General features: G+C 41.0%; 2 protein-coding genes across 2 annotated transcripts; both read left to right on the forward strand.

The window, feature by feature from the left end:
• The first annotated feature begins 5,421 nt into the window (after nucleotides 1-5,421).
• On the forward strand, nucleotides 5,422-7,050 carry LOC141836550 (E3 ubiquitin-protein ligase RDUF1-like). Its single transcript, XM_074724062.1, has 2 exons — nucleotides 5,422-5,527; nucleotides 5,605-7,050. The coding sequence occupies exon 2, from the start codon at nucleotides 5,705-5,707 to the stop codon at nucleotides 6,848-6,850; it is 1,146 nt and encodes a 381-aa protein (XP_074580163.1). The 5' UTR covers nucleotides 5,422-5,527; nucleotides 5,605-5,704; the 3' UTR covers nucleotides 6,851-7,050.
• A 1,128-nt stretch (nucleotides 7,051-8,178) lies between these two features.
• Nucleotides 8,179-8,733, forward strand: LOC141836551 (pectinesterase inhibitor 8-like). The gene has a single exon (XM_074724063.1). It carries the CDS (start codon nucleotides 8,179-8,181, stop codon nucleotides 8,731-8,733), a length of 555 nt encoding a protein of 184 aa, XP_074580164.1.
• The last annotated feature ends 1,064 nt before the right edge of the window (nucleotides 8,734-9,797 follow it).

Below are 9,797 nucleotides of genomic sequence, written 5' to 3' on the forward strand. Positions count from 1 at the left end.
CTGAGCACCTCTCCCTTACTTAAGCAAGATCGAGTCAAATTTTTCTATTACACTCTCCCCATGCTCCCCAATGAGATCGAGCACTGATGTCGGTGTTTTGGGATGTTTTATTTATATACTTTTATCCCCTTTATTTATTTGTGTCACTTACATCCATCAAAATTAATTATTTATTTTATTTACCAAACTCCTAATTATCGCTAAAGTAGTATAGAGAGGTCCGGATCGTCTCTTTCACGGACTCAATGACAGGAAGTTCTTCTAGACCATTGGTACGGGGTTTTATTATTGACTTTATTTATTCCTATTTATAATGCCAATTATTCACAATTGAATTTGCAATCAATAAAAGAATCCTAAGTATCTCCTACATTTATTCAACAACCTACTAATAATATACACCTAAACACATATATAAAATGTCAAACAACAATTCACACGTGCCAAAACATGGTCACCACTACAATCACATTCATATACAACGCTAACAAACTTAATTCAACATACAACTTAAACATACAACATAAATCTCATTCCTACGACATGTACAAACACACAAGTTACATTATACTACATTGTACATCATACAAAATCAAATACTAAAATACAATTGCAATAACAAACAACATATAATTCTACAACAACACAACATCACATTATACATCTTCACAATCATAGAATACAACATAATTTGTTCATGAACATTAACCAAATTCACAATGATCCACTACATACCACAATGTCATGCAACCGGTTACATCATAGTTTCAAAATCACGACAAGCCAACATCAACAAGATATTTCATTAATACATCAACAAACACATCATTCTAATCTAACTCCACTCAATACAACATGTTTATTTAACCTCATTGTAATTATCCCAAACATACAAATAATCAACCACACAACCGTTAAACATAACATCATTACCATAGTTAGAACTAATTCAGCATACACAATGAAGCAATTTACAACTCTAACAACAAGAGACAAAACTACAACCTAATTTCATTCACATACATACATCAATTAGCATACAACATCAATCTCATACATACAATATATAAGAATACATAATTTACACCCTAAGTCAGTATACAACAATTTCCCATCTACAATTTGATACACAAATGACTAAGTTACAATAGCATACAACAATTTCCCATCTACAATTCCTCATCCACAAGTTTCATTCATAACCACACATAACACAATACATGATACACACCCATTTCATTTCACTAACTCATGGAACATGGTCTCAACAGAATTTTCCCCACCAAGCATGTATACAACTGGTTCATACTTATAGCATGCTCAATTAATCACAACCCTGAATCAAATTCACAACAAAGAGATGCATACAAGCTGTTCATGACCAATAATACAAACACTCCATAACTTCATACCACTAACCCAAAATTGAATCCAACTCCTTACAAACACTAATCCATCAGTATTCCAACCCAAACCAAATTTAGGGTTTCTGATCCCTAGTTCCACACGGCAAGAACAACATGAAGGAAACAAACAAACAAACAAGTAATGGGGGATTTTGATTCTTAAACCGAAAAAATAGGGAATGAAGAACAGAACAGAACAATTAACACAAACAAAAAATGGAATAAGGGAAAATGGGATTAGGGTTTCTTCCCTCTCCTAATTGGCACAGAACCATCAGCAGCTCCGGTTGGATCACGCCGGACAATGGACCTCACTGGAACAGTCGCTCACAGCTTGGCACGATCGGAGATGATGCAGGCAATGGAGCTTCAATTCTGCCCTAACACCCTGCTACAATCGCCGCCAGGACATCAGAAACAGAATTGAAAACAACCTTACCTTGCCATTTTCCGGGGACTGTGGAAGTCGAAGACCACGGGAATCCCCTGCTACAATCGTCGCCAGAAGACCAGCTGCTCTCTGCTACAATCGCCGCCAGAGACCAGCTGCCGCATGTTGCTTCTGTGGAAATGGAGGATCGGGCTGTCGCCGACCACCGACGCTGGAGAACCCTCACAATGGCGGAGCCAAACAATAGAGGAAGAAGACCACTCACCGGAGCTCACAGTGAATCACTTCTGCGATGGCGTTGACATTCTTCAACAGGATGCTACTGCCGCGTTTTGCGCTGATCGGAAGGAGGAAAGGGAGCTCGGCGAAGAAGACGAAGAAGAGGAGGAAGATGTACAGTAAAAAAGTCATGGATGAGAAGCGTACAGTAGCTAGGTCGTGAGCCCCCCTTGCTTTTGAACCGGAATTTACCTTTTAACGCTGCTGCTGAACCGGCACCGTTTGTAATTGAATTGGCAAAATCTGAAGTGAACCGGCACTGTTTGAACCACAGCTTGAATTGAACCGGTTGATTGAACCGGGTTAATTGGGCTGAGATTTTAGCTTTTATTGGGTCGGGCTTGTTGAATAGTAATTGCTGATGTAGGGGGCAGACTTGTGATTTAGGCTGAACTTTGATGTGGCTTGAAATTGAATTTGGAACCCAATTGAGTTAGATTGTGTTGCATTGGAGTGGGTTGAGTGAGCCACTTGAATTGATTTTGAACCCAATGAATCAGAGCTGAGCCAAATTAAGACAATTGAGCACGATCCTAATCAGATTCGAGCCCAACTTGATTTCTTACAATTTAATCCTCTAAATATTTTATTTTCATTCAAATTTTCCTGCAAAATAAAATAGAACAATTAAAATCCAGGCCCGATGAGTTGGGAAGTAGTATTATGTATATGGTGTGTTGTTGATTATAAAAGGAAACTGTGTCCTATAATCTAGGTTGATGATGTCCCCTTGAGGAGCTCATAAGGATTATCATGTAAACCCTGCAGGTGGACCTTGTCCGCATGATAATAAGGTTGAGTGGTACTACTCTTGGATTAGATGTCGATTAAATACGAGTTGTCAGTAACTCATTTTAATTGACGGACATACGATATCTTAAACACAGGGAGACTAATGTACTTATAGTAAGAAGGAGCCCATATTATAATATGGGATTGGTGCGGTAGTTCGATAATAACTCTTTAGTGGTATGAGTTATTATTGATGAACTAAGGTTGTGTGTTCGGGGCGAACACGGGAAGCCTTAGCTCATCAGAAGGCCAAAACCAATTCCTCCTCTAGGTCCCTGTTGTAGCCTCTAGAAACCCTCAAGTCCACTATGGAATAATTCGCGAAGAAACTTGGCATTCGGGCTCATACAAGGAGGTGTAATCGATCAGCTGATCGATTACACACCTTGGTAATCGATCAGCTGATCGATTACCAAGTCTCCGAGCAGAACGATTGGTAATCGATCAGCTGATCGATTACCAGGCTGGTAATCGATCAGTTGATCGATTACCATGCGTGTAATCGATCGGGTGATCGATTACACGTGTTAAAGAGAAACGATTAGCGTGTTTTGATCGATTGCTTGATCGATTAAAGCCTCTGGGATCGTTTTGGTAACTTCCGGAATTATTCCAAATCTCTCCGATTTGATTGAATCAAATCATGCCATGTTTATGGATTAATTATACCATGTTTATGGCTCTAATTATACCATAAATAAGGGATGACAAGGCTATAAAAGAAGGAGGTTGGCTTGGCTTTAAAGCATACGAAAATCCAAGCTTTTGGAGGCCGACACCCTCTCGGCAGCCAACACAAAGCTCTTCTTTTCTTCCTCTTCTCTCAACAAGAAGGAAGGAAGTTTAGCAAGCCATCTGAGGAGAGTTCTGGTGGAGAGTTTCTCGAAGGATCGTTGCCCACACAACGTTCGAGGAAGAGGAGAGGAATACAGCAGAAGATCCAGAGGTCTTCGGGTGCAAACAACGAAAGGTATAATTTAATGTTTCCGCACTAATTAAATTGGAACCTGTAAACCAAACACAAGAGCGATCTAAACGCATCGGGCAACTTGAGATCGTTTCGGAAAAATTTTTGTTCTGCAAAGATTTACCGGAACGGTTTTTCAAGACTTTCCCTTCAATCCTTATTTATTAATTTTTATTATATAAAAAGTATATTTTGATTCATAAATAAAATTATATGAGAGTTTTTTCATTATCTTTCTTTTTTTCCCCTTAATTTATTTATACCAATTTTTATGGTCTTCTTAGTTGGTGGGCTTCGCAAACTGCTTTTCCTGCTCCCAGCCACAATCATTAAAATTTGGAAGTTTACAATATCTCGAAGATCTACGGTTATCTAGTTTAAAGAATCTCTGTCTGCACACTTTGTTTTCCTGAGTCTCTCTGTTTTGGGGTATCAACTAATCAAAACACATTGTAAAAACAAAAAAAATAGAGACATCTTATAAACTTTTGATATATTTATAAAATTTGCATGGCTTTTGAAATATTCAAAGGTATAGGGCAATGTTAGTTAACTATTGGCCATCCCTTAAGCACTAGTGTTCGGGCACTAAATGGCTTTCACCTTTAAGTGATGCTCAAAAGGTCCACGAGCTGAAGAGGACAAAAGAAACACCAACTCTCCATCTCCTGAAAGTTTCTTATGCATGTGTTAGCCTATGCTTTACACATGTCGACCTGCATTTTCTCAGTCAGGACACATGGATGATGTGGGAAAGGGAAAATCACATACATATACTTGAGAATAAAAGAAACTAAAGAAAGAGAAATCTCTCTACTCCAACAGTTGATGATTAGTTGAATGGGATGGAAACAGAACAGTGTCTGAGACAAAAGTGTGGTGGCAGAGAATCATTATGGAACAAGAATTGATTGGGGGTGATAGAATCGTAATGGGCTCATGTGCAGTGGATGCAGCGTATGGAACAGGAGGAGCGAGCATCTGCTTGCGACAGCAATGGGTTCTTGTGCAATCAACCATGATTTGTCTGAATCCTGCAAAGAAAAAGGGAGAAGTGGTATCAGAAAGCTAGGAAAGATAAGAACAGAAAATTATTATCATTTTTTTTAAAAAAATCAATATAATGATCCACCATTGTTTTCCTAAAATTATTTTTATTTACAAATATTCTTGTTCATAATTGAAGTAAAATAAATTAATTTAATATTTTTTAAAATTTAATTTGATTAAAATTATTTAAATTTAACATAACAACTATCACATGGCTGTTAAAATAATATAATAGTTATTATATAGTCGGTATAATAATTTTAAAATGATTTTTAATCAAATTAAATTAATTTTATATTATAATAGTTATGGTTGTTGTTATAATAGTTATGGTTGATTTTTTTTTTACATTTTTTTCATGGGTGAATATATTCAAATCGCGACGATGTCAACTAGTCAACGTTTCTCGTCTTGACGGCGTTAGTTCTTTCTTCCAATAGTAGTGTGAATCTGGACCAGAAAGTAACGGCCGTTAAGGGAACGTACATATTTGTCATCAGCCTCACGCGGCTCCGCCAAAGATGCTTCGTCCCCGGTCCCGCTCCATCGCCCTCCCCAAATCCCTTCCCCATGTCTCGGGTTATTTTGGAGCTTCCATCCCCTCCTTGCAAGTGTGCGATCACGAATTGAGCTATCAATTTGGTACATTTCCCTTCTTTTCGCGATTGTCTTTTTGAGTTTCTTCAGCTGGAAATAGTCTTTTGATTTGTTTGTTTTAGGGATTCGTTTGAAAGATCGGAAATTTGGGTGGCGGTGTCCCCTTTTTCGTAAGTTTTGGGGGAAAAGATTGGATCTTTGCCGTTCTTCTTATCCGATTTGATGTCTTCTTCAACGTCGTCGTATTGGTGCTACCAGTGCAGCCGCTTCGTCGGGGTGCGGCAAGAGAGCGCCATCGTCTGCCCCGACTGCCACGGAGGGTTCCTCGAGGAGGTGGGTACTCACCCTCATCCTCCCGAACTTAACGATTCCGAATCACGCCGCCGTCGGATCAACTCTAACGCTGAGCGAGCCGACCTCGGCGCCTTCGATATGGCTTCCCGCCCTCTCCGGGCCTCCGAGCTCAGATTTCACCGCAACCGCCGCCGGTCGCCTGGAGACCGGTCCCCTTTTAATCCCGTCATCGTCCTCCGCAGCCCATCCAGCGGCCGTCTCGGTGAAGATGTCGCCGCCACCGCTAACAGCTTTGAACTTTACTACGACGACGGCACCGGATCGGGTCTCCGCCCCTTGCCGGAAAGCATTTTGGATTTTCTGATGGGGTCGGGCTTTGACCGCCTCCTCGAGCAGCTCGCGCGGATCGAGATCAACGGCATCAGTGGTGAGGGGGGTTGCGAGTATCCACACGCGTCGAAGGCCGCAATAGAAGCGATGCCTATCATAGAGATTGTTGATGACCACATTGGGAAAGACTGTCATTGTGCCATCTGCATGGACCCGTTCGAGCTCGGGGCCGAGGCCAGGGAGATGCCCTGCAAGCACATTTATCATCAAGATTGCATTTTTCGCTGGCTTTCGCTCCGGAACTCCTGCCCCGTTTGCCGCCATGAGATGCCAAGGGATGTGCTGACAAGGGACGCAACAGAAGCCGAAGGCGATGAGCATGCCGACAGCCGTGGAAACGATGAGGAGACTGTGGGACTAACAATATGGAGGCTTCCTGGTGGAGGTTTTGCGGTGGGGAGGTTCGCAGGGGGAACAAGACCAGGGGAACGGGAATTTCCTGTTGTGTATACTGAGATGGATGGTGGTTTCAACAACAGTGGAGCACCAAGAAGGATCTCATGGACTTCAAGACGCAGCAGGTCGAGGGAGAGTGGGGGGATCTTACGGGCTGTTTCTAACTTCTTCTCGTTCTTTAGGCTGTCACGATCAAATTCTACTGCTTCAAGGCGAAACAGAAGCTCAGCAACTAATCCTGTATCTGCAGACAGGCACCACAGAAGTTCAATTTTCAGGAGGCGTTAACAAACTTGGTGCACCATTCTGGATGAGATCTTCAATGTGACTGCTTGATGGTGGTATGCAATCTTTGAAAGTTGGTGATTCTACGACAAGTTTCATCGTAAATAGTTGATTTGCAGAAACGTTGTAGAAATTTCTGATTTGCATGAATTTTTTAGTAAAGTTCTACTAATATCTTCTTGGACGAAGATGTCTTTTCTCAACTGGGAAACACGATCCTTTTATGGTTTATTGTAATATTTATTTGATTAGGAAAAGGTTCCACGATGCTAATGTATTTTGTTGGAATGTGAAATTTGAATGATGAATCATATTCTATCTTTCTTAAACATCTATTGGCATGACACTAATGGATTCTTGTTGATAATTCTACTTTGCTTTTTTCAATTAAAAGTTGGCCATCTCTCTTGACTTAAAATTGAGTCGATTACCAAACACCTTACCAACTGCTCGTTCTTATTTGGTATTTACATTAACAAGAAACAGGTCAAGTTGTTTTTTTTTTTGTTTCTGTCTCAAGCAAATAAGATCGAAGGCATTATCGTTGATTGGTGACAAGAACTAATTTCTCATTATATTATCGGTAATAATTTTTGCTTGCAAACTCTTTTTTCTTCTATGAAATCGACCTTGGTGCTTCAAATTTTGCACATGTGATCAAAGCTCTCATGGGTAAATCTCCTCATGCACAAGCATCAATTCTTAGACATTTCTAGAGTTACGATTTGACAGACAAAAGGTGGTGGACCTGGTGGTTGGCCTTCCTAAACTCTGTTTTGCCTTGATGATTGGCTTCTATTCAATCATTGAAGGAACTACCTCCATCAGATTTGTTGCCTGAATTCAGCGTGAGAAAAGCATTAAGTACATCAATGTTGCCATCTCATTGTAATGCTTTTAGAAAAACTGGTAAAGCAGCAATGCCTTTCAAGTCTTTGCAGGTGGCTTAACCTGAGGAGTGAGGATCATGTATCCCTTTTTAGGTTAACTTTATCCTTGAATTGCAGTTTGGTATGTCTTGATTAACCAGTATATATTTCTTTTAGATTGTCAAAATTTAGTCTGCACTCTAATCCCATTTTTTTCTTATAAAAAATGACAAGCTGGCTTATCATAATCCATTTACTCATTTTAAAAAAATGTAGAAAATTAAATTTGTAGAATTAAATGGCATTTATCGTGCTCAATAAATTAGCAGGTATCCCGTTATGCGTTACAAAGTACTCCTCCATTAATTACCGCCAGTGACTTCATAGATAAATAGATAGATAGATTGATATCTAGCACATAGACACAATCTGCTGGATAGGGAACTGAGTTGATAGGATCTAATGGAACGACAACGCATGCAAGGCCTCTCTTTCTCCATCGCTCTCCTGCTGTTCCACGCCCAAATGACCTTGCCCCTCGTCGAAGCTTCCGTGGAACAAACTTGCAGCGAAGCCGCCAAGAGCGACCCCAGAGTCAACTACAAGTTCTGCGTCGACAGCCTCTCCCGCCACCGCGGAAGCACCGAAGCCGACACGTGGAGGCTGGCGCAGATTGCCTCGGACCTGGCCGTCAACACCAGCGAAGTCGGCAAGCTCCTTGTCGACGACATGGCGAAGAAGGAGGTCAGGGATCCGGACATGAGGCGGCTCCTCAACGGGTGCTCCAAGTTGTATGACGACATGGGCACGGCGGCGGCCAGGGCGGAGGATAACGTCAGGACGAGGAACTACGGCGCCGCGAAGCAGTTGCTGAACCAGGGCATCGCCATGGCTCGGCAATGCCAGACGTCCTTCGGCAGAGCGGGAAAAGGTGCTCCGGCGATCGTGACTCAGATCGATACCGAGGCTGTCAACTTGGGAATTCTAGCTTATGCAATCACAAACTTGTTAAAGTAATGATAACATAAATTGATTAAGCAAGTGCCTTCAATTTCTTCTTTTCATTTTTTCCTTTTTCATCTGGTTGCAAGGACCCTTCTCCAAATAACGATAGTAAGCCTGATCATGATCGCCTTGACCTTGCAAAACAACGCGTGCAATCTACGTTATGGCCATTTTCAACTGAACTATGCGTATTTAGAGTTTTGGCTCTGTAGATTTGACCGAGTGGATGATAGATGATTAGACAAGGTATGGTCGAAATGGACACATGAACTCTAGTTATCAAATTATAGTTGTTGTTACTAGAGTGCTATTACACTTGAAGTTATAAAATATTTGAAAGTGGATCACACTGTAGATAACTTGGTGTCTGTCAGATCAATTATTCCCGGTAAGTTGGGTGATGTTGAATTACACTATGCACTTTGTGTGTATTGATACATTGAGGTTGTGTGCCATTAATTATAAATGGGCATCTAAGGAATCCGTGTCCCAGTAAGGTTGCTATCTATACGGTGTGCCATTAATTATGATGTCCCCTTGGAGAGCTCATAAGGATTGTCAAGTCAAATCTTGCAAGTGGACTTTGGTCCGGCTGACAATAAGGTTGAGTGGTACTATTCAAGGTCTTAGATGTCGATTATTGAGTTGTCAGTGAACTCAGATAATTGACGGACATACGATATCTTAAACACGGGGAGCAATGCATAATATAATAAGAAGGAACCCAAAATGTAATTTGGGGATTGGATTGGTAGTGCAACAATGATCCTCTAGTGGAATGGATCGTTGTTGATGGATGTAGGTGTGTATTCGGGGTTGAATACGGGATCCGAAACCCATCAGAAGGCCAGATCCAATACCTCCTCGAGGTCCCCGCTGTAGCCTAAAGTCATCTTCAAAAGGATGCAATCAATCGGATGAGATTAGTTCTCAGCCGTCGGATGAGATTAAATCTCGACCGTTGGATGAGATTGGTTCTCAACCGTAGGATGAGTTAATGGATGAGATCAACTTGTATCCGTGGGATTAGATCAAGTTGCATCCATTGGATCAAAATAAATAAAGAGGAATAGAAG

Source organism: Curcuma longa, chromosome 10, assembly GCF_044706935.1.
Source record: "Curcuma longa cultivar G26 ecotype Majalengka, Jawa Barat chromosome 10, ITB_CL_G26_1.1, whole genome shotgun sequence".
NCBI lineage: Eukaryota > Viridiplantae > Streptophyta > Magnoliopsida > Zingiberales > Zingiberaceae > Curcuma > Curcuma longa.

What these genes read in the sequence shown, in the direction of transcription:
- LOC141836551 (XM_074724063.1), top strand. Translation starts at nt 8,179, where the DNA reads ATGGAACGACAACGCATGCAAGGCCTCTCTTTCTCCATCGCTCTCCTG.
- LOC141836550 (XM_074724062.1), top strand. Translation starts at nt 5,705, where the DNA reads ATGTCTTCTTCAACGTCGTCGTATTGGTGCTACCAGTGCAGCCGCTTC.